Genomic DNA, 24,840 nt, shown 5'->3' with positions numbered 1-24,840 from the left:
GACGTAATAAGGCACTCCCAGGTACAGACATCCAGTCTACATGCTGGAAAACACACTAAGATCTCATGGCTGTGATGCAGCTTCAAAAATTTGTTTCAAACCGGAAGTATGAATTTGCTCGAAATAACGCAAAAACAACCAATTTTCTCTTTTTAGTGAAATATATGTGTCCTAATAGTGTTTTTAGCAGTGTGGAACACATATACGACTGTCACCAGCTCAAAAAATGTGTTTTGGTGTTTTGTGACCCTTTAACAAAAATATATTAACTCCATTAAAAATGGAACTAGAAACATTACTCAATTGCATATCATCAATATTTTGAAGGAATACTTTGATATATTTTGAAATAATACATTTTTAAAATATTGAAACAAAAATTTGAAGACTTGTACACTAATAAAATGTAATACTGTTATGGCTTTTATTTACTTTTATTTTTTTCTGTTGATCTGTATAAACTTTATCTGTGTAAAATGCTATAGAAATAAATGTGGCATAGTATTTGATAAATAAATCAATGCTCACACCTAGACACATGTGTTTTCTGACAACTACAATTTCCCAAAAGGTGTGTTTTAATTTCATTCATAGAAATGCAATCTTTTTGAAATAATCATTTACATTTTATAGACCAATTATGTTTTTCAAAGCTATTTTTTATTTATTTTTTTATTTATTTTTTTCTTGGAAAAATAAAATCCAAATACAACAAAATGGCATTCGACTTTACAAATTATGTTGCACACATGGAAGGCTAAACACAAAATAATATGCAAAAATACAAAAAAAAAATGTGAATTACAAAAGTCATCCAAACTAAAATAAAACTAAAAGCGAAAAAACAAACAAACAAACAAAAAATAAATCATTATAAAACAGATATTGGCTATGGCAATTTATATGATACAAATAAATTAAACATTTTGAGGCATTTTTTGTTTTCATTTTAGCCAGGGCATCCAAAAAGATTTTAAGTTCTTTTAAAAAGACACTGTGTAGTGGAGGTGTTTTGAAATATAATTAATGTTAATAAATAAAATATTTGCTTAATACAACGGTAATATTTATAAAATCGCGTAAAACAGAACAACCTTTAGTGATTCCTTACGGTACATCTTGGAATGTAAAAGTCAAACCTTCTGCATCCACATTCTTTATTATCAAACAGTCTTGCACTTTTTTCCAAAACATTTGAACAGAGCTCCAAGTAAAAAACATGTGTTCTGTGTCTTCAATTAAGTGTTTACATAAATGGCATGGTGAATTTTCTGAATTAAATTTAAAGTGTAAAAACCTATTAGAAGGGTATTTAATATTTAAATTGTACTTCTTTTGCCTTGGGGAGAATTGGAAATGTTTAACAGTATTTTTATTTATGAATTAAAAACTTTATTTCTTAATACTTGATAGGAGAAGCAATATTGGATAATAATTTGTCTTAGATGTTTATTAGTCCAAAATGTTTTATTGATTTCAGTAAGGGGAGGGCTGGAGTAATTTTCGAATAAGATTGGAAACTTTTCATTTACATTTTTATACCTGTAGGTATTGCAATAATAACAGTGAAAACTGCTTTGGATGACAAGCAAATCCGTCTCTTAAAGTAAATTATTATTATAACTTGATAGCAGAAAAAGGGTCGCGTCCAACGTCATCTGACAGCGCCGGAAGAACAGCACACTGGGCAGCTCTTCAAGCTGAGCTGGCTGATCGCTCGGGTTCTGCTGTGGGCTTGTCAGGCGCTTTTGGATGTTTTGATAGAAGAGGGAAGACACGTTACCAGGTTTTTGCACAGTCCTCTCAATTCTTTTACCGTCAAGACAGCGTTTTGAAGAGCTAAACTCGACGACATGGACACCGCCAATCAAGGTAAACAAAAACAAAGAAGTCGAGCGCGTTCATAACAGTTGTTGCGTTTGTCGCGTAATGTCAAATAACTGAAGCCTTATCTCTGGATCCCAGCGCGGTGAATGTGCGCTGGAGAAGGGGAGATAAGGGCAGGGCAGGCGATCGGGTTACTAATGCACAACAACAACACGGGACAGCTGAGGGCAGATTTGTATTGTTAACGTTACATTGATTTGATTTGTATCTAAATCACACGTGCAGTGGTGAAACTATATCCTGCATAACGTTATTGCTCGTGCGCTTTGCGTTTTCACGTATTTGGATTTGGGTTTTCAACATGAACTCATGAGTTGAGACATCGCTTGTCGTTTTGTCTGTGGTCAGGTTATGTGATGTTATTTAAATGAGCAGTTTAGGGTCATCGAGGGCCTGATGACATGCCTCATTAATATAACTCAGACCCAAGTGACACCCCCTCACAGACTGACCTAAATTGAGCACGGTTTGATCTGTGAAACCTTTGGACTGCGTACACGTGTGTTCAATCGTTGAAAACCTAGAGTCAATAAATATATCAATTATATATTGTTTTTAATTAAGCTTAAGGAACATTTGAAGGTAAAATGTATTCTCTCCCTTTGGAGAAATTTGTTTTAGAAAAAAAGTTATGTTGTACATAGATACCCACAAAACTCTAACCCTAAAATACCTTCTAATATAAATACAGTTCCATTAAAACATTCATTCATTTTCTTTTCAGCTTAGTCCCTTTATTAATCCAGGCTCGCCACAGAGGAATGAACCGCCAACTTATCCAGCTCTTTTTTTACGCAGCGAATTCCCTTCCAGCCGCAACCCATCTCTGGGAAACATCCATACACACTCGTTCACACTCATCCACTACGGACAATTTAGCCTACCCAATTCGCCTGTACCGCATGTCTTTGGACTGTGGGGTAAACCGGAACACCCGGAGGTAACCCACGTATACACAGGAGGAACATGCAAACTCCTCTATTAAAAAAATAATCTAAAAATACAATGTGCACCCACTGCCCTCTGTTATGCCAACCAATGTTATCTTATTCTTTTGATCTTTCTTCCCTTCTTGCTCATTGTTTAAATTAATCAGGAACAAAAGAATGTTCATATCTATTATACTTGCATAGTGGAACCTTATATCTTCTGCCAGAATTCATCAGATCAAATTCCAAAAACAACACATGCAAAGAGTCTGATGAAATCTTGTTGGCTTGTTAAATTATGCACAACACAAAGATGTCTTGTAGCGAACCAAGTGTCTCAGTTCCATAATTTTTCCTGCCACTCTCATCAAGTTATTTACTTGGGTTCTCATACATACAGCAAGAACCCCTTTTCATGTCACCAGCAGGGAATCTCTATCTTGAATCCAATACATTCATTCATAACATGGTGTGATTGCTTTTTTATTTTACTGCAGTGAAATGAATTTCTTCATTCGTTGTTTAATTTTTTGCTTTTTAATTTAGATCTGTCTTGTGAAGTGTGGTTGGATTCATGGTGACAGGATAAAACAAATATAGAAATTACTGGAGACATTAAAGAATCTTTATTTTTTTGTTCTCTCAGTGGTGACATACTTGTGAAAAAGGAAGTTTTGACGCTACAAATCAAAAAACTACAAAAGATCAATATCTGATCTATATTTTAAGGAAAAAATTTGTTTTTCTAATTTACTGCATGGTTGGCTATAGGGTTGCACAATATACTGTTTCAGCATCGATATCGCAATGTGATCATTCGCAATAGTCAGATCGTGAGTATATGCAATTTTGCAAGTGTTTTTGAGGCCTGTGACTGTGAGGGTTTTAAAAGCAGTCAGTCATACATAAGAAAATGTACCGTTTGTAACTTTGAAAAATTAATAACGATTAATTTTTTGGAATTGTTTATAAAGCGAAGACTATGCAGTATTATTTTTACATTTATCTATTACTGTATACCTGAATACATTTCGACTCTACTGAAAAACAATAAAACGCTGAATGTTAATTAGCATATTTTACTTTATTAAATTAATCTATGCTTGTAAATTGTTTATTATATTTTATGCACTCGCCTACAGATTCTTCCCAATCAAACTAAAATGATAGATTCTTTACAAACATTCATTCAACTCATCTTGTGAAATTGTATTTATATCACAATATATAAGGCAGAATAAAAAAATTAATGCAATGTGTAATTTTTCAATATTGTGCAGTCCTACATGGCGGTTGCTGGTGCTATTAGGGGCGGGATGTTCTGTTGTTTTTTTAGAGAGCAATTGATTGGTCAAAAATCAGTGCAGTGCAGGATGGGTCATTATTTTAGGTTCTTTTTTCCCCAGTCAATAAAGACTACAATGGTTAAATGTCTGCTCAGAGTGAATTTGGAGCGCTAAAAGTAAATGCACATGCAATTTCTGCAACACTAGCAGCAACATGTATAAAAATGGACTACATAATTCTTTATTTTCAAATATAGAGCATAAATATTTTTCTGTAAGTACTCAATGTGAACGTATAGAGCTTGTTAATAAGAAAAACTGTTAAATTTAGAATTTAAAATGTACAATTTCTAATATTTATGTTTCTATTTAATTTTTTTAACAAATGACCTGTTAAAATGTATTTAAAAATAGGCAATAAATATGAATGCAAATTATGTTCAGAAATCAGCTAAAACAGCACAATGTTTAGTGTTTCTTAGCAGAAATGTAGACTGCTTAGATGTCAACTCAAATTCAAAGTGGCAAAAATACAGCATCAGACGTTGGCTAGTATTTATGATCATATTTGTATCATTATACAGAAATCCATCATTATACAAATATGAAATATTAAACTGAACTTAGTTGTGAAACTAGCAACACTGTGCTGCTTTTCCTGTTTTTATATAAACCAATTCAAAACAGTGATTTGAAAAGTATGGTAAAAATGTTTTAAGTTAATTGATAACGTAATCAGCCATTTATATTACTCAACACATCCTCATTTTCTTACAGACATCAATCTGAACTCGCCACACAAAGGTCTGGGCTCGGACTCGATCTCAGACTTGCCTGAAGAGAGAGGCGCAGCAGCTGTGAGTCCTGGGACTCTCCCTCCAGGCCTGACAGAAGAAGAGGCAGAGGAACTCAGACTGGAGCTCACCAAGGTAAACGCCTGCAACCTCCATGAGGCTGAAGATCTTCTCTGAATATGTCTTCAGATCAAGGCTGAATTTGCATTTATTCAGAATTCATGTATTTATTTATTTTTGTTCACTTTCTTCTTAAAAAAATAATCTGTGACATTCCTGTGGCAGGTAGAGGAGGAGATTAACACCTTGCGGCAGGTGTTGTCAGCTAAAGAGCGCCATGCATCAGAGCTGAAGCGCAAACTGGGCCTCAGCCCCCTGACTGAGTTTAAACAGAACATCACTAAAAGCTGGCAAGATGTCCAGACCTCAAATGCGTAAGTATGCCTTACTCATGTCCTGCTTACTCAAACCAAGGACGCAACAGGTACAGACTTCTGGGTTGCCAGATGCAGAGTTGAGCCCTCAATGCCCGCAAGACCCTGAAAAAGACACATTGATTTGATGTCATTTTAGACAAAATTTTAAACAAAAGTGGTTTGTTGATGACCCTTCAGGAATAAGTAATCTGACATATTGCCAGATAAAATTTGAAATAAAATGGGTTTGTTGATATGGCGAATGGGTAATGACTCTGTATGATGGCAGATCCTGTTGCTGCTGCCTTAAGTGGAGGAATTCATTGCAAAACCAAAGCCTTTCTGACTAATCCACCTGCAATATGCTCACCACCAGCTCACAGACATCCCTCTCGCTTTATTCTGCTGGAAATCAGCCTAAAAATAGAGAGTCGCAGGTGTGGTGCACATTACCTCTTGAAAGCATGAGTTTACATCAAACGTGGAGTTTAGTATTCACAGCAGTGAATTATATACAAATTCAATGCAAACACCCTAATAGAGACCAATTTTCAGGGCAAACAATGTGGAATATGTAAGGCATTTATAGGGAACTTCACCTCAATTGCATCGACCACACAAGTTCAAATAATTGAACTCAAGCTAGAAGATTGCATAAAGGGAAAACATCAAATGAGAAAACTAGAGAGAGTGATACAGTGTTTTGTAGCTAGTGTGAACTCAGCATTAGAAAAAGCTCTTGATTGCATGTTCATACAGTGGAGGTGGTCATTGTTTTCTGTGTATATTATTGGGCATCTGGCGTCAACTGAAAGTCCTTCAGTGTAATTATTTTACTACTACTTGTGTAGTGCTTTGTACGGTGTGATCCAGTACACTGCATCCTCAGTAGCTTCAGGTTTGCAGGGGTCAATATTAGACTTATTTTTGGCAGCTTTAGTTATATGTTGTTTTTATGTAGTTTCTGCTAACCAATAAGCATGTTTGAAGTAGTTTTTGACTTATGCTAACCCCCCACCTCCTTTTTTATGGAGGTTGGACAATTTTTTGACAATGGATTTTAATATCTCAGAGTTGTAAGTGTGAAAGTTGTCATTAGTTACGTTTCCATCCAAAGATGCAAATAAAATGTATGTGCAAAACTGTATTATCAAATAAAAGATGTGCGAATAAAGCAGCGTTTCCATCCAATAAGTCAAAGAGAACAAAATCGTCACTTCCTGATAAACTGGAGCCAAATATCAAAAGTATAAATGGAATTTGCTGCATTGGGAGAAGCTGTGCAGTGATGTGATTCTTCCGTATAAATACAGATTTCTGTATTTTCAAACCTAAATTGCGCGACCCTTGTAATTTGCTCTCACAACTGCATGTCACAAGCACATTTGCTCTATGTACATTATAAATAAAGCCAGGACGCACATTAGTTATTATCCTCTGCAAATCAGCTGATCTTATGTCGTTTATTTAGTACTACTGCCGGATCTGTGTGGATCTGTCCCGACATTGAGGTAAAATTACTGTATAAAGTTATTAAATTTTGGTCACACTCTACAATAAGGTACATTAGTTAATGTTAATTAATGCATTTACTAACATGAACAAACAATGAACAACACATTTACTACAGTATTTATTCATGTTGGTAAATGTTAGTTAATGAAATCACAGCAGTTCATGTTAACTCATGGTGCATTAACTAATGTTAACAAGCATGGACTTAAATGGTAATAATGCATTAGTAAATGTTCAATTATGATTAATAAATGCTGCACAAGTGTTATTCATGATTAGTTCATGTTAGTAAATGCATTAACTAATGAACCTTATTGTAAAGTGTTACCAATTTTACTTGGGTGACTATTAAACTGCTAAACATTGAAACAATTAATAATATAATAACACTAAGACTGAAATGGTTTTGGTATTTTAGAATGACCAAAGCAACATTACAGGTACAGTGTGCTCAGCCTTCTGGTTTATCTCTTAACACACATTGCATCTCATGATCTCAAATACAAAAATTAGATGACTATTTTAACGCACACAATGGAATTGGTTCAGTAAAAGTGTTTCAATCATAGTTTATGCGCATCTTTTTTTATTAAATAAAAAGTTTATTCTACTCAGTCATGCGCAAATGTTTTTATCCGCATTTTCAAAATGTATGTGCATCTTGATGTTTTCATCAACCGTTTTTTTTTTTTATATCTCCAAAATGCGCATAAAAGTAGGTGGATGGAACCGTAGCTACTGAGGTAAATGAGTATTTACAGCAAATATGATTTTTCTATATGATTTTGATATAATATGACAGTTGTTTAGGGGAGAGTCCACCCAAAACTGAAAATGTTGTCATCATTTACTCACCCTTCACTTGTCACAAAGTTTCTGTTGAACACAAAATACATTTTTTGAAAAATATTAGAAACCTGTTAAACCTGCCACACTATTTGTTTTTCCACTATGGAAGTGTTATTGATTACTGGATTCAAACATTTTTCAAAATATCTTATTTTGTCATAAACAGAAAAAGGAAACACAAAAAGGTTTGTAAGGGATTAAAGGGATTGTTGATGTATATGCAGGTCAGTCAGCTTTATTGTTTATACTTGATACTTAAAACTTATACTTAAGTATTTATATATTAACTTATACTTTTTGCAAATTGCAGTAAATTCATATTTGACATGCAACATAAAATCATAGCCAGAATTTAAATACATTATGAGTGTTGAATTTTGAGCTTCTGTTTAACTAACGTTAACTCAGTTTGGCCAGAAATCAGCAGAATAATTTGCCAGGCGAATACCTCAGTCTGTCAGTACTTCAAACCAGTGTCAGAAAATGTCACAGTAATTTAAGACAGTAAAAGATAAGTTGTAACCCCTCTCTCTCTGCTTTAGTGATGTGCTGTTCAGCACATAACTGCGTCTGTGTTTTTTAGCTATGTGACAATGTCAGAAAAGCTGGGCCAGTGGAATGAGAAGGTTAAAGGGTGTGATATGTAAGTCTTTGACTGTGTCGGCACATATTTACACAGAGTGTATTTGCAGTAAATGCATGAGTTTCTCTCACCTGTCTCTGAACCGTCAATAAACAGAGCACATGAACACCTAAATCCAGAGCTCAACCCTTGACATCTCACTATAAACAGCGGGAAACATACTTGATTCTTCGGGTGTTTTCTGCTTCTGGTAATCAAAAAAGAGTTAATGCAGAATGTCAAAGATTCAGGTATTCACATGCTCAGACCTTGATATGTTAAATGGACCGTCCATTACAGGTACAGTCTAACACAAATAACCAAAGCCTGCCTCTCATATAAAAATGTATGTTTTTTTTGTAGAGGTTATGACGTGGTCTCCTGTAGCAATAACTTGTCAACTAACTGAAGACTAACTGAACACATTCACAGTATTGAAAAACAAAGACTATTATAGGAGAAAATAGCAGCTTGGTGGACATGGTTAGAGCTAGTGGTATTTTTTTCACTTCATGTTAAAGTGGGTGTTTGCAACGTTGAGTCATGTCTCGCATATTTTTCACTGTTCTGTTTTAGTACGTTATTTTGTCCACCCATGCATGCAAATAGTTGACTACTCCTTCGTGTCTGAAACTTTCAGGATCTTACAGCTGTGTGCTTCTTTAAATGATATGTTGCATTTGTTTACCATGTGTGAATTATCAGCCTTTGATCTTTGCCTATTGAAATTATTTGTCTCTATATAAATGTGTTTTTTTATGTAAATACTTAGTCCGAAAAAAAAAAAGAATTTACAATGTTAATTTTGCTAGCTAACATATTTTTTTACCTTTAATTTTATGTAGTTAATTTTTTTACAATATAGTAAGCAATAATTTAACAGAAAAAAACATGCTAACATACTGTTGATGTCAGAATTATTAGCCCCCTTTTGAATTTTTTTTCTTCCTTAAATATTTCCCAAATGATGTTCAAGAAAGCAAGGAATTTTTCACAGTTTGTCTGATAATGTTTTTTCTTCTGGAGAAAGTCTTATTTGTTTTATTTCGGCTAGAGTAAAAGAAGTTTTTAATTTTTTAAACATCATATTAAAGACACAATTATTAGGCCCTTTAGGGTTTTTTTTTTGTCATAGTCTACAGAACAAACCATTATTATACAATAACTTGCCTAATTACCCTAACCTGCCTAGTTGACCTAATTAACCTGGTTAAACCTTTAAATGTCACTTTAAGCTGTATAAAAGAGTCATGAAATATCTAGTAAAATATCTAATATAATTTTGACTTTAACTGGATATAATTACATGCATACACACACATATATCAATATGCACTTACATAATTACCTATATATACACACCACATAAACTTGCATGTAAGAAATAAGAAATAAAAAAGCCAAAGGCATATAATTCTTATATATTTTTTCAATTACAATTAACGGAAATGGGGATGTGTTTATATTCCATTTGTATCAACCATTTTTCCCAGCCCTTCCTGAAAATATAAATTTTCATTCTGAACATAAAAGTTAGTTTTTCCATTACCTGACTTTTTTCAATTATCTAACACTTGTTATTTTTAAGTAAATAATTAATCCACTAAAAAAAGCTTGTTTGGTAATCTTCAAAGTCTGACCATCTGCTTCCATGTTTGGAGTGGTGATTCTTCTGTTGATGTCAACCTGAGGGCTTCCATAGCAACTGTATATTAATAACCTTAAACACGCCCCTCTTACCGTAAGTTTGCTATGACAGAATGATGGTGAAGTCTAGATTGGATTCGCGGAGAGCCGGAAGTGCGATATGCACATCAATATAACTGCATTTTTTATGACACTATGCAAATAATTAATATTTTTATTGTTCTGTGATGGTTGGGGTGGGGGTAAGCATTAAAAAATACAATTTATTGGGTAATTTAATAGATATCAAAAATAATACTCAGTGCAACAATTGTTTTTACGTTACTATGATTGTTGGGTTTAGGGTTGGGGTGGGGTAGACGCTAATAAAATACATGATAAAATATGATCTAGCAACAACCGAGAATGATGTGCAAAAGAAAGCCCCACCCCCCTACTCAATATTCCATTTTAGTTAGAAGTATATCAACAACCTCTGGTTCATGCGGACTTTAAATGCTACATTAGTTCCCCATATACTGTATGCTGCTACTGTTCAAAATTTTGAGATTAATTTAATTTTGTAAAAATATTTTAAAAAAAACTCTAAAAACGCTATTTAGCAATACAGATAGGCAGCACCTCGGTAAAATAGTATTGGAATATAAACATAAACCATGTCCTCTAAATACTATATTTCTATACTCTAAATTATTCCCATTAAGGTGAAGCAGAATTGTCAGCATCCATTCGAACTTTAGGATCATGTGACACTAAAAACAGAGTCATTCTGAAGTGGTGTTAAAGTGAATTTCTGTAGCATAATGAATGTCTTCACTTGCCTTTTTGATCAGTATATGTTAATGGTATACATTTTCTTTAAATGACTCACTAAAGAAATTCAGCAAAAAAATCATCTTTAATGCCCCACAAAAGGAAAGTCACCCACATCTTGGATATCCAGAGGGTGAGTAAATTAACAGCAAATATGCAATTAGATAGATAAATCATTTGAATAAATAGTTTTTACAATGATTTTGAAGTTAGGCCTGTCATGATAGTTTTTTGTTTTGCGATGTACTGTGTATAGTCATCGAATATTTGTGATAAATTATATTATTATAATTTTAAGACCAATTTATGCCTATGCTTATTCATTGATTATACCACAGTATATAAATATGCATAAACACTTTCAAGTGACAATAGGACATGTAAATGTCCTAGTAAAATGGCTTTTAACCTTATTTGTGAATCATCACATTTCTAAAAGATTTGAAGTGTAGATCATTTCAGCCTGATCTCATGGGAAAATGTAAATATTATACATTTTGTCAGTTCAGTGGCTAATTCGTACTGTTGGAGCCATACATTGTATAATACCATTTGGCCACTAGGTGTTTGTACGATACTATACTGTGGCTTAACTGCATTAAAAAAGAGGTTGGTAGGAAGCACACAGTTTTTGACCGTAACGTACTACAGCGAATCGTGCAATATAGATTGAATCTCGTTGAATGGAAAAATAGACGTTTTATTTACATCTATTTTGCTTATTGACTCTAACTTTTATGCATGCAAAACAACGATCGCCGCAATAGGGAAGCCACTTCATGTACGAATTTAACGAGTTCATTCGTATGAAAATGTACAATTTTAAAAAGGAGGCGTGGCACCCAACCCTGCCCCTAAACCCTCAACTGTCATTGGGTGATGAGCAAATCGTGCTAAATTGTATGAATTTGTACGAATTAGCCTACTAAATTAAAAAGTTAAAAATTGCTGTAAGATTGCGTTGATCATGTGGACACCTCTTTTCAACTATCACTAGTTTTTAATTGAAATTTTTGTTCTTGAACAATATGTATTGCATCATTAAAAATTATTGAGGTCATGCCCATGTATTGCTCAATAAGTCAATATATTGATTATTGTGACAGGCCTAGTCAGCAAGAATCTAAAGTTGCTGAGACTTTGTACTAACAAAGACATCCCTTTGTACCACACAGTAAGAGAGGAGCGGTTAAGAATACTGTGGCTAAATCCATCAAACTGACGTCAAAAAAAAAAAGTTACTTTAACTTAGAATCAAATGGTCAGACTTTCACCTAAAGAATAACAATGTGTGCTAGCAAAACAAAACTTCAACATGTAACATGAGTTGTGACATATTACGCTATATAGACCCAGCTTCATCATAATCTGAAATTGGGCCTTGTGATGAGCCTATGTTTAGCTTTATTCATTTGAATTCTAGCAACAGTCTTTATGTAGTTGCAGTTCACATCTAAACCTGTCAGACAGGCTACGCTATCACGAGTGAGTGGGAGATCTCCCACTTCCCTCTTTATACACATCCAGACAGAGACGTCTACTGAAAGAGCATATGTTTGTGTTCGTAAGGAAAGTCATGTCACATTCAGATGAACAAGTGCCACGTCTGCGGCAACACAAATCAACGTGTGCTTGCTGAAACCATCCTGCTGTTTTGTGTGCACTTGCTGTAATCATGAACATTACATCATTAGATCTACTTTGCAATATCCTCTGCGCTAACAGGCTAATCGTTTCTGCAATAGCTAAGGCAGTTTGTAATGCCATTTTGTCTTTCAAGTTGACTTGAAAGCTCAAACATACTCGATCTTATGTTTTTTAACAGTTAAACGCCTGGAGTTTGTGCTTCTAAGAATGATTTGAGTGATACTTGTGTTGCTTTGCTAGCTGTTTTGTTTACCAGCACTTGCATTCTGCTTGTGAGGCATCATAACCAATTATCATCATTTCAAAGTGCTGTGTGTGCTTCTAGCACATTGTGGTTGTTCGAGTGCAGATGTGAATGCATTACCCTGTTCGTTTGTAGATATCTTTCAGCTTCTTCCACTCTGGATGACATTACCAGCTCTGAAGTGTGAGTTCATTCATTCTTTATGTTCATTTGTGTGTTTTGAAGGTCTCTTTATGGCCGCTCAGGGTTAAAGGTTTGGTTTAGGTTGGCTTGCTGTGGTTTGCAGACATTTCGTTGCTGGGTTTTTGGTTATCACAGGGTTATTATTGGTTATTACAAACATATTGCTTTTTTTTTTTTTTTTACTAGTATGATTTGTAGTGTGCATAAACTGTTTAAAAGTTTGGGATTTTTAAGATTTTTATGCTCACCACTGCTGCATTTATTTGATAAGCAAAACAGTACAAAACTGTAGCATTCTGAAATATGATTGAATCACTGTTTAAGTATATTTTATCATTTAAAATGTTGCTGTGATATCATTCTTCTAGTTGTTAATATCATACGATCCTTGAAAATCATTCTAGGATGATTTGTCGTTCAAGAAACATTTCTTCTTATTATTATTACATCGGATTAAAACCATTTGTGCTGCTCTTTTTTGGAATTATTATTCAAACCATAATCTATGATCTATTTTTCAAGATTCTTTAATGCCTATAAAGGCCAATAGAACAGCATTTGAATTAGTAAAACGATTTAATTGTACAATAGTTCCAAACATTTCCGTTTTTAATCAGTTTAATGGGCTCTATGCATGGCAAGAGTTCTAAAGCCTTTCATAAGGTTGCTTTTACAGCATTGATGTAGTAATGTAATTACAATACATTCAGTTAAATAAACTTTAACAGTCATTTAGCTGTTCAAGCGTAAAATGAGATGAAAGACCACTGTAACTGCTAACGCCATCAGTAGCAACAGGCTAGCACAGAAATTCCATTGAAAATACTGCGGTAAAATAAACTGTCATATTTTAAAGACATGGCAGGGGGAAATTATGCAGTGCTTCTTATCCTGTCTGAGAACCATTTTATATCGGATATCTAACAGGCAGTGAAGACCACTGATTTTTAACGAAGTCAGATTTTATACATGACAATTATGTAATGCTCTTGGGCTGCCTGGCTGAAAAGTAATAGTCTGTGTACATATAGCCCATTCATCTTTGCTGATTAAAACTATTAATTTTATATGTTTTGTTAATTGCTTAAAGAAAAATCTTAATCTACCTAAACTTTTTAACAGTCACATTTATTAATTTTTTTTCAGCTCCTATTCACTGAAATTATTAATGTTTTTGAATGACTCAAATGGAATCTAGCTGGTTTTTGTCACCTTTGGTTTTTTTGATTCCCTTGTGAGAAGTGGAAATTCATCATGGATGTTAATGTGTATTATATGATATTTATACTTCTCTCTTTTACTCCACTTCCTCTTCCTTCTGCACTCTTCCTCTAACAGGTATAAAAAGACTCAGGAAACGCTGTCTCAGGCTGGACAGAAGACCTCAGCTGCCCTCTCCACCGTTGGCACAGCCATCAGCAGGAAACTGGGTGACATGAGGTATGGAAAATTCAAAATGCCCACCCTTATTTTTCCTTTCTTTCTCCTCTGTTATTCAGGTCACGAACTTACACTGACTCTACTATTCCTTACATTTGACTTTAGCTTTCTTTAATTCGTCAACATTACATTATTCACAATAATGTAAATTAGGACTAACCTGTAGATCCTTTTCTATATCCATATACATTTCATCTAACTTTGCTGTTACCTATTTATTTCAAGTGTGCTTGAAAAGCTCTGTAATGGATCTCCATCTCATGCCTTTGATTTTAATTTAGGCTGTCTTTTGCTTTGTTCAGACAAGCGGCAAAAATCTACCCTAAAAGTACTGATTTTGAAATCCTTATAAAGAAATAAAAACTAATTTCAACCAATCTTCAACCAGTCTTTGTAATTGATTACATTAAAAACCAAATTGAATTTGCATACAGTCTGAACAAAGCCTTCATGCGTTCTTTGCCTATTTTCATCTCATTTGGTTATTGATCCACTGCTTTCTTCAGCATTTGTGTTTCATCCTGTTGTCATCCATCATCATTACTGTGAAGCCATGAGTGAGCATTATTGGGCTCAGAGCCACTTTAACTGCATCCGGCTCTTTACTCCTCAGATCATAAAGCGAAACTCTCTCGAACCTGTTCTCCTGGCTCCTCGTTCACTTTACTGCATATGCCTTACCATTATTTGCACACTTTTATTTAACTTCCTTTACCACCCCTAGTACAAACAGAATGCAGAGAAAGCTAGTTTTAGGATGGGCTGTATTTTTAAACATGACCTATTCATAATTGAATTTTCCCCAGAGCTGCTTCTCTTTTGAACTCTGCCCCTCACTGACTCTCTTGCCTCCCCCTCATACTCCCGCACACTCTCCTCATAACTTACTTTTCCCATGAACACTTCTATAATTGCACTTTATAACTTATACCTATATCCTGCTCTTGCTGCTTCTGCACTCCTGGTTCGACCTAAACTGCATTTCATTGTCTTGTACATGTGTAATGACAATAAAGTTGAAGCTAATTTAATCTAATTGGTCCTGAGTGACCTGAGAGCTTGAACTGTTAACCTAAACTCTTATAAGTGAACAAAATGGCTTCATGCATGTTTAAAAGTGAATTTGCTGTACTTTTGTATCCCCTCATACATGTGCTTTTACCATCTTTAGTACTTTATTGTTCTTACGTCGTCTCCTTTTCTCAGCTTATTTTCTGACTTTGAGGACAAATAAAAGTTCTATCAACACCTCACCCTCTATTTGTTTCAAATACCGCAGTTTCATTGGCTATTGGGTTTGTTGACTGTCAAATTATAAGCGTTGACACTTTTCCACAATAAAAATCGCTGAAATAACCTATTATATTCTACACATAAACTATATATTCTTTGGAGTTTAGAGTTAGTATTGGTGTTAAAATCATTAACCTTTTGATAATCGGTCTTAAAGACAGAGAAATCGTAATCTCTTTATTCAGTAAATCAATCACTTCATTAATAAATGAATTTTCTGCTGCTGTCCTTCTACACTACCTTACAAAGTCTTGTCAATTCCAGTTGTAAGAGCAACAAATTATAACTTGACTTCTGGTTGATCATTTGGAAAAGTGGCAGAAGGTAGATTTTTCTGATGAATCATTTCTTGAACTGCATCCCAATTATGAAGACTTATTGGAAGCCCCATGGACCCAATATTCTCATAGAAATCAGTCAAGTTTGGTGAAGGAAAAGCCATGGCTTGGGATTACATTCAGTATGGGGTGTCTGAGAGATCTGATGGGTGGATGGCAACATCAAGAACCCAAGGTATCAAGTTCTTTGTGCTGCCCATTACATTACAAACCACAGGAGAGGGCAAATTCTTCAGGATTGCACTCCTTCTCATACTTCCACTTCCATGTCAAAGTTCCTGAAAGCAAAGAAGGTCAAGGTCACAGGTGTCAAACTCAGTTCCAAAAGGGCCGCAGCTCTGCACAGTTTAGTTCCAACCCTAATTAAACACACCCGATCAAACTAATTGAGTCCTTCAGGCTTGTTTGAAACCTACAGGTAAGTGTGTTGGAGCAGGGTTGGAACTAAACTGTGCAGGGCTTCGGCCCTCCAGGAATTGAGTTTGACACCCCTGGTCAAGGTGCTCCAGGATTGGCCAACCCAGTCACCAGACATGAACATTAATGAGCATTGCTGTGTTAAGATGGAGGAGGCTTCAAAGAGTCTTTGTGAACTCTGGGAGTCCTGCAAGAATGCTTTCTTTGCTGTTCCAGATGACTTTATTAATAAATTATTTGAGTCATTGCAGAGATGTATGGATGCAGTCCTCCAAGCTCATGGGTATCATACACAATATTATTTCTTTTTCCACTGCACCATGACTTTATATTCTATACTGTACAGTATTTCTGTTAGGTGACAAGACGATTGTCTAAGCAAAGTCATACCTTACTGTCATAATTAAATTATTAAAAATCAACGCTTGATCATATTTTTTTTTTAGGTAAAATAAGCCTAATCAAGAGGCCTTTACTTCTGATACCAAATGATCAACTGGAAGTCAAGTTATTATTTGTAAAACTTGGATAGGCAACAAGACTTTTGTCAGGGGGTGTAAACCTCATCCTTCATTCATCAACTTTGTGTCATTAACACGTAGTTCACCTTCATTAATTTGTTTTGGTATGAATTTAGTTTCACTTTAGATTTTTAGTTTCCCACCTGCCCTCTGTACCTGTTTAAATAATAATTTGTTTTTTTCTGCTTGCATTGGTTATGCTTTACTCCCAACATGATTTTTGTTTTATTCTTGTTTCTTTTTAACTGCTGCCTTTGCTTGGTCTACAGAGCTCTTCCTTTCTCTAACTCCTTTGGGTAAGACTGATTAATGTCATCCAGTCATTAATGTACATCACGGAGCTCTGCTTTAATACCGAGCATATTTCATTTGAATAAATGCTTTAATTATCATTTAAATATAATATTGGTTTTAATGTTACTTTACATCCAAATCGCTGCTCATGCATAAACACTGTACTATATTGTGTGTAAAATGTGGTTTGTAAAGGTCAGGAATTTGAGCTCGACATACTCACAGCTGCCTTAAATACTGTCCTGCTCGCTTTTCTAACACACACAACTTTTTTCTTCCTTTAATGCTTTCGAAGTAGCAACTACTCCATTCGTCATTCAATAAGTATGCCAACTATGAGGTAAAGTACTACGGTGAACCACAGACCCAAATGTTTCTGATTCATTGGATTGTAAAATGTTAGCAGTTTGTGTTGGTATTTAACTCTGTAAACTGCTGGATTGATTGTTTTTTGCATGCTTGTGCTTTTATGCTTTTATCTAGCAGTTTGTTTTCTGAAGCCAGGGGTTATGTCTAATTTACTGTGATGTCTTTATGAACTTTTGGGATTAACACACGTTTCGTTAAACAGGAACTCTCCAACCTTCAAGTCATTTGAGGACAAAGTTGGAAACATCAAGGTAAGGCTTTATTTTTGGCAGATTTCTTATTTTTTAAATACCTTTTAATGTTTCAATTGAGATTTGTCTCTAATAGCTTTAATATGTTTAAATACTAACACAATAATGTGATCAAAATCATGTAGTTGGCAAGGTTTGTTATTTATTGATTTATTTAATTTCTTGTGCTCAAGTCTGCTGTTATTTTAAAATATTATTAATGAGGTTTTAAACCTCAAATGTTATTCTTGTTTATCCAGTAGATAACTGACAAACAAAAAATGCATTCAAATTAAGATACAAATTATACCAAACGAAATATATGAAAATTATAACAAAATAAGGAATATAAGAAAAATATACAAATTATATTTTTGTTTGTGCCCGTCTACTACTCAACTGTGCAGTGATGATTCGTTTCACTCCATGGAAAATAAGGATTTAATTAATGCTTCACTGTAATCGTTGTATTATAAAACTCTGTCATATATAATAGCTCATTTTTAATATGTCATTATTTTAAAGATTGTGTCGTGAGCATCTGAATTTTCCTCTGTGCTGATGTGCTTTCATTTTCCTCATCTCACCAGCAGCAAGTTCAGGCAAGGGAGTGTTTAATAAGCAACCCTGGCAATATGCATTTAGATATCAAAGAAAAATATCTTAATATTAAAAAGGAAACATACATTTGATCCTGTCAAGATTTTATCAAGAAAAAATTGCATAATCTGACATAGTGACTTTCGTAACCGACAATAAAAATCGAGTCATCTGACCGGGGCTTTAAGTGTCAGTTTGGTCGACACAATCTCACGACAATTCGTAACTTTTTAATTTAGTGGATAATTCTTACGAATTTGTAAAATCTAATTCGTACAATTTAGTACGATTGGCTCATCCATTTAGGGGTGGGGTTAGGTGCCACACCTCCTTTTTAAAATCCTACAATTTTGTAGACTGAGACTGAACTCGTATGAATTCGTACGAATTAGCAACTAAAATGACAAACAAGAAATTCCTTACATTTTCTCGTAAGATTCAGCTGGTTTGGTTAGTATAATGTCCGTGCTAATTTTTTTTCATTATCTACTCAACTTTTATGTGTCACAAACATTATTAATTATTATTTCTTCTGTTGAACACAAAAGAAGATATTCTGAAAAAGTTTTTAAACTAGTAATCTATGACTTGCATAGTATTTGTTTTTCCTACTGTAGATTACAGCTTTTCATCTTTCTTGAAATCTTTTTTTAAATCTTATGAATTGTAGAGGACCCATAGGGCATGTTTATTCCAATCTTTTTTCTATTTAAAGCGTTTGTCATTGTCCATATTGGCCTTTTACTACAACAGTATCTCTCCACACAATACAGCCTAAAACTGTGATCATTCATGCTCACTGGGCATGTACATATTTTGCCTGCATTTATACTTGCCATCTACCAGTTTTGTACTGTAAATGTTGAAATGAGAGTGGTTTAATGAATCAGGAATGATTACACAATCGTCCAGAAGACCAATCGGAGAGCGATTGTGGATAGCCACACCACCATTTTCGATCCACACCTCATCCTCGTCTATAGTGGTCAAGCATTTCCAAATGAAACATTTTAAAACCTTAGCATTTTCAAAAAGCTATGTTCACAAGAGTCGTAAATGCTGAAGTAACAACACAGTACATAACACAACCATATTACAACATACACATTTTAAAATAAAAACACACTAGTGTGAATGTCTCCTTTAAATTCCCTCTAAGATTATGTGTACTATTATGCAGACTATTTTTTTCCTTCAGCAGCATCCTCCTTGCATTATTGACCATGTTTTGGTTGTTTGTCTTTCAGTATAAGGTGGTTGGAGGCAAAGCCAATGGTGAAAGTGCCCACTCTCCGAATGAGTCGGAACCCGCGCAGGAAAACGCTCCATTTTGAGAGCCCGCCTCTCTCCATCCAAACACTCATCTCATTTCTTTGTGAATCCTGATTACACCCACAACTCAGTTCTCCAAATCCTTGCGTTCCTCCATCCCTCCTTCCTCTGAAACCCCTCCACCTCCTGCTAAGCATGTGCTTGCTCATCTCACTAAACACACACAAACACACAGTACAGGGGACATCTGTGACATGAAATCATCACAGGTTGTACAAAAGATGTTGAATCATTTTGTATTAGAAACTATTTTACACTGCTTTGCATAACGTTTTTACATAACTTTTATCTATCTATCTATATATATATGAATATAAAGGAAAACAGATAACTATATTTAAACTACTGCCAAGCAGCGTTCATCAAACAGCAGAGGGGTACAAATTACACCAAGGAAAAACATTTAAATCCCGAGGGGGGAGGATTATAGGCCAACAAAGACAACAAACTGCAGGTTTCTATGCTGCTGAGCATTCAGTTGAGTTGTTTTTTTACTCTCAGTACAATGTGAAGCACTGCTTTGCTGTACACCTGGTGAATGTCTGACCTATTCAGTCGGCCTTACACTTTCACTCTGTATTGCTTTATTGGTCTCCTGCTGGAAAACAAATCATGTTACATGAATTTATTTTTGATCTTACCTTATCTTTGTTCATTCTTGCTGGCGTTCAGTTATGTTCTTCAGATTGTTGGGAATGTTTTATTTATGCTGTGTTTACTTTACGGAAATCGCTTGCCTTTGCTTTGTGCCATGCTGTTATTAAATGCCATAAGCTCTTTTTGTTTTCCTGTCAGAATGTTTCGCAAACATAATTATCACTTCACAAAGATCACTGGTCAATTGTAAACAAATAAAAAATGCAATTGTTCTCATGTGCACTAACCCAAATTGTAACACAGTCATTCAAATTCCTTTTGTTAGCGGCATTTTTCCCCAACAGACGTAAACACTAGTGTAGTCTGTATGGTAGCACAGTCACTTTTTAACCTGAATGTTATTGGGATATATTTCACTATTATTAGCAAATGTAATCTGTTTTTTTGCTTTGATATTTTTCTCTGTTCTATCCGAGTGTTTTATTTACTATAGGTGTTGGTGGGAGGCCTTGTTTTAGTTTAATACACAGCTGTTGATCACATGCCTCTGTGGATACAAGGGATTACTTATATTTGATTGACTGATGCCAATTTCACATGGCTTTCTCCCGTAGTCCATGTGTTATGCCATAGAATTAGTGGGTGGATGCGACTGTTGATCTGTGAACGTTGAAAAGATGGTGAACATTCAGAGGGAAAGGACTTTTTTGTTCATTTTAGTACATGTCATTTCGGGATTTTATTGTTTGGGGAACAGGCACCATATAGCTTTAAAATAGAGGTCGTTTTCTTTTAACACAACAGTGGTGTAACGCTTCATTTATTTTGTCAGTTGTTTGTATATCAATAAAGCATTCGTTCAAATGGCCTTTGTTTGGGTTGTTTTTGTCATGACGGCACTCTTCCAGCAGGCGGCAGTACGCCTCAACTGACAAGCACAGGATTGATTTTAATCCTTCCCCACAGCAGAGATGCTAAAGCTAGGGGTCACTGGGGCAAAGTTGACTTGTGATAGCTATTGGTTTGTCTCGGTTTTTCTTAAAAGTTGAAGGGGTCAAAGCAAAAAAGGTGTATTAAATACATTATTTTTTATATTTTGGGAAAATTAAGATTTAGTTGGAAACAATTTATTTATTCATATTACTTATTGTGCCCTATCATGCCTGGTAGATTAATATTTAATACTTAGTTCATTGTAACTTTAATTGTTGATTTTTAGCTTAAATCTAGGTTAAATTATTTGACCCAAATTCAATACGGTATGAGAAAGAGGCTAGGCAACTTGTATATTCAGGTCAGGGCAAGAAACAACATTGTTTTACTGTATTAAAGGGAGTTCACACAAAACTGAAAGTTCTGTCATCATTTACTCACCATTCACTTGCTCCAAGCTGAGTTTCTTTTTCTGAACATAAAAATTTTTATCTTAATAAAAGTTGCAATTTGGTAATCAGTGAAATTGTATTTGTTTTTGTGACCATACAGGCTTCCTTAATTTTTCAAAATATCTTGTTTTATGTGTTCAATAGAAAAAGTCACTCATTAAGGTTTTGAACCACTTGACTGTGAGTAAATTTAGTGTGTGGGGTGAACTATCCCTTTTAGTTTCATTTTATATAATGATGACCTTGAAATGTGTTACATATTTAATTACAACTTTGATAAAATTATCCAGAGCATGGCATAATTCTTTGCTAAATTGCTCATTACTAATGGATCCCAGAATAAGAATTAGGTTACCTTATTTTATATAGGGACCTCTTGGTCTTGCTTTAGCACTGTTTTAACTTATCTTAATATTCGATTACATTTTTAAAATCTTCTAAAAATATACATATTTAAATTATCTTGTCTGCATCCATCCTCTCTTATGGCTAAAAGCAAAAGTATAGTAGCCTATTATCTTTCACAACAAGATTATCACCAAGAAAACTGATTTTATTCTTCAAACACAGACTAACAGAAGTGCTGCTGCTATCGCTATATTACAGTCAGTTTTTGTAACAAATTTGAATTATTATTTTGCAATGAAAACTAACAAAACAGACGTTCCCTGACCGGGAATCGAACCCGGGCCGCGGCGGTGAGAGCGCCGAATCCTAACCACTAGACCACCAGGGAGCTGCTTCATTAGAGATCACGTTTAGTTTTCAATACAAACTACCAAAACACATACTAATTTCTGTAATGTTTTGATTCATTACGTGTATTAATTAATAGTTTCACGATGTATTGCGTACAGATTGTGTTACAAAACCAAAATATTGGGCGGCCTGTCATTGTTTCAGAAAATAGAGCTCAACCCTCCCGTCCTGGTTTTCTCTGGTTTGATCCGGTTCCGAGCTGTGAGGGTTTATATAGAGGAGTGAAGCCACGCCCCCTTTAGCTTCAGCTTGCGAGCGACGTCACCTCTCTATATAAATTCCAGCCATCTGAATGTTTTTGTTAGACAGCATTGCAGTAGATATTTCCGGACGTGGAAGGTCTTATCCATCCAAACCTTTTCAAATGGGCCCCGTCGCCTAGCGTTTTCTCCCCAGAGCCTCCGACTGAATCGAGCAGGGTGCTTTAATAACATCGGCACGAGCGGCAAAGAAGGTGAGGCTGAGGTCTGGACTTCATATTTTTTGAAGGGTGGTCGTTTGTTTGGGTTAGATAGTGTGAGGAGAGTAGCCTTACAACTCGAGAAAACTGCATTAACCACCATTAACATCATGCATCTTGATGTAGAATTGCAGCAATGCGATACGTTCATGATTTTAGGGCAAAAAATGCTGTTTCGTGAAATGCATGGCTAATCTGCAGCTGTTGTTATTCCCATGAGGGTTAACTTCCCCGTGTAGCCTCCAAAAAAAAAAACATGCTGTGGGCAACACTTTTTTAATGATTGTCTCGTGTGACACATGTCAGTTTGGTTAAACATTTAGTTGACACTAACTGTAATGAGCAAGCCTTACAAAAACACTATCTAACCAAAAGATCATAATTAAGTAATACAACATTTTAAATGCCTTCTTTTGAATCCATTATAAGCCATTTTAACCACACCAGGGTTTAATTAAATAATTGTTTTGATTCAGTTTTGATTGGCTAAATGTTCAGTCATGTATAACCAAATGTCTTCTTACTCTCTTCACAGGGTTTCCATCTAAGTCACGATTTACACAAGTCTGTAAAATGGCAGCCATCCCAGCTAGTGGTTCTCTTGTTGCCACTCACGACTACTACAGAAGTAAGTAGCTTTTGCGAGTGCTTTATTCTGTCAATTTCATACATCTTCTGAATGGTTGATGTTCCTTCTCAGGGCGCATCGGCTCTACATCCAGTAGCAGCTCATGTGGCAGTTCGGAGTATAGTGGGGAGGTTATTCCACATCATCCAGGTGAGTTGCGTCACATTTTGCCCTCTTTAAATCAATACTTCTCTTCAACAGTTTTGGCAATCGCAAAAAGACATTTCATACACATTCAATAAAACCCATTGCCTATTCTGCCCCTACATTTATCTGTTGAAATGCTCTTACTCAACTGTTCAGTACAGGGAAATGATTAAGTCCCCTCATTGAATTCACAGAATGAACTTGCTTAGTCATCAAACAGGGCTCGGGTTGGGCTGTATGCATGTCTTTGTTCAGAGATCTTTTAGAAGTGATTGCATTAGTGCTTATGTCACCAAATAATTAATCCATTACAAGACTAAACTGGTGGCTTTGTTCTGACTTGTTTTAATTGTTTCTAATTTAGGATTGCCCAAACAGGATTCAGGCCATTGGTGGTCCAGTTTCTTCTTTGGGAAGCAGAACCTGCCTGGTATGGGAACTGTTGCAGAGGAGGCTCAGCAGAAGTGAGTCACTGGATTGAGTTTCAGCCAGTTTTGGTTGCATGTAACATGAAGGCCGTGCCAAGAGCTGGTTTTAAATGTGGATGCAGTTGCAGATTTTAGCTTTCACTACCGTAGTCATGCCAATTTGCTAGTATTCTGAGTCCCTTGATCTCATTGGTTCTTTGCAGGTCAGGGGTGGTGAGTGTGACCAATGGGCAGGTGACATGTGTTGCCCGGGAGATGGTGATGAGGCAGGCGAGTGAAAGCAGTGATGGAGGAAAGTCGGAGGCGGGGAATTCTTGAATCCAACATCAGATCAGGACATCAACGCTAGGGGACGGACATGGCTCCCTTTTCTTTCTTTCTTTTCTTTTTTTTTCCCCAATCCATGTAATGGGCTGTTTTTAGTACTTATTTTTGTCTTTTTTTATTCACATAATAAGTGTAAGTAAAAACTTGAAAAGATTTTTGTACATTTTTACACGTGTAACCGTTTGTTACTTGTTGTCGTCTTATCCTATGTTTTTCAGCACAATAAATGTCTTAAATGGCCAACCACTACTGTTGTCATTATTATTTTTATTATTTTAAATCCTACATCTCTCTTGTAAATTTAAATAGAAAGACCTATTTAGTAATAACAGGTTGCTAAAAATGTTTTATGAATGTATTTCTGTATAGTGCAGCCACAAATGTTACCTGACAAATTCTGCTATAATGGTTAAATAGATTTTATGACTCCAAAAGCATATCCA

The 24,840-nt window shown here is 35.1% G+C and overlaps 2 protein-coding genes and 1 non-coding gene across 15 annotated transcripts; 2 read left to right on the top strand and 1 right to left on the bottom strand.

Annotated features, from left to right (window-relative positions):
- Positions 1-1,660: 1,660 nt before the first annotated feature.
- Positions 1,661-21,131, top strand: tpd52l2b (tpd52 like 2b). Of its 13 annotated transcripts, none has more exons than XM_021469741.2 (10): positions 1,681-1,872; positions 4,880-5,031; positions 5,182-5,330; positions 8,260-8,319; positions 12,785-12,832; positions 14,171-14,272; positions 17,111-17,137; positions 17,434-17,475; positions 17,707-17,755; positions 19,582-21,131. In XM_021469741.2, the coding sequence occupies exons 1-10, from the start codon at positions 1,854-1,856 to the stop codon at positions 19,666-19,668; spliced, it is 735 nt and encodes a 244-aa protein (XP_021325416.1). In that variant the 5' UTR covers positions 1,681-1,853; the 3' UTR covers positions 19,669-21,131. The 13 variants fall into 13 exon arrangements, with proteins under 13 accessions (NP_955876.2, NP_957179.1, XP_021325416.1 ...); XM_021469740.2 differs by having other exon boundaries at positions 17,431-17,475; XM_005162033.4 differs by lacking the exon at positions 8,260-8,319.
- A 1,181-nt stretch (positions 21,132-22,312) lies between these two features.
- On the bottom strand, positions 22,313-22,384 carry trnae-cuc (transfer RNA glutamic acid (anticodon CUC)). Its single transcript has one exon. It is a non-coding gene; the product is annotated as a tRNA-Glu (tRNA).
- Positions 22,385-22,734: 350 nt separating this feature from the next.
- Positions 22,735-24,637, top strand: ppdpfb (pancreatic progenitor cell differentiation and proliferation factor b). The gene is made up of 5 exons (NM_200008.1): positions 22,735-22,861; positions 23,403-23,495; positions 23,568-23,645; positions 24,007-24,106; positions 24,274-24,637. The coding sequence occupies exons 2-5, from the start codon at positions 23,441-23,443 to the stop codon at positions 24,386-24,388; spliced, it is 348 nt and encodes a 115-aa protein (NP_956302.1). The 5' UTR covers positions 22,735-22,861; positions 23,403-23,440; the 3' UTR covers positions 24,389-24,637.
- The last annotated feature ends 203 nt before the right edge of the window (positions 24,638-24,840 follow it).

This window comes from Danio rerio, chromosome 23, assembly GCF_049306965.1.
Source record: "Danio rerio strain Tuebingen ecotype United States chromosome 23, GRCz12tu, whole genome shotgun sequence".
Classification (NCBI taxonomy): Eukaryota; Metazoa; Chordata; class Actinopteri; order Cypriniformes; family Danionidae; genus Danio; species Danio rerio.
This window is presented reverse-complemented; position numbering and strand designations above follow the sequence as displayed.

Bases quoted from the DNA above. Each gene is read 5' to 3' on its own strand.
- tpd52l2b (XM_021469740.2), top strand. The intron at 5,032-5,181 runs GTAAACGCCTGC...TTCCTGTGGCAG, and splicing joins TCAGACTGGAGCTCACCAAG to GTAGAGGAGGAGATTAACAC. The intron at 17,476-17,706 runs GTAAAGTACTAC...TTCGTTAAACAG, and splicing joins ATAAGTATGCCAACTATGAG to GAACTCTCCAACCTTCAAGT.
- ppdpfb (NM_200008.1), top strand. From the start codon at position 23,441: ATGGCAGCCATCCCAGCTAGTGGTTCTCTTGTTGCCACTCACGACTAC. The intron at 23,496-23,567 runs GTAAGTAGCTTT...GTTCCTTCTCAG, and splicing joins CACTCACGACTACTACAGAA to GGCGCATCGGCTCTACATCC. The intron at 24,107-24,273 runs GTGAGTCACTGG...GGTTCTTTGCAG, and splicing joins GCAGAGGAGGCTCAGCAGAA to GTCAGGGGTGGTGAGTGTGA.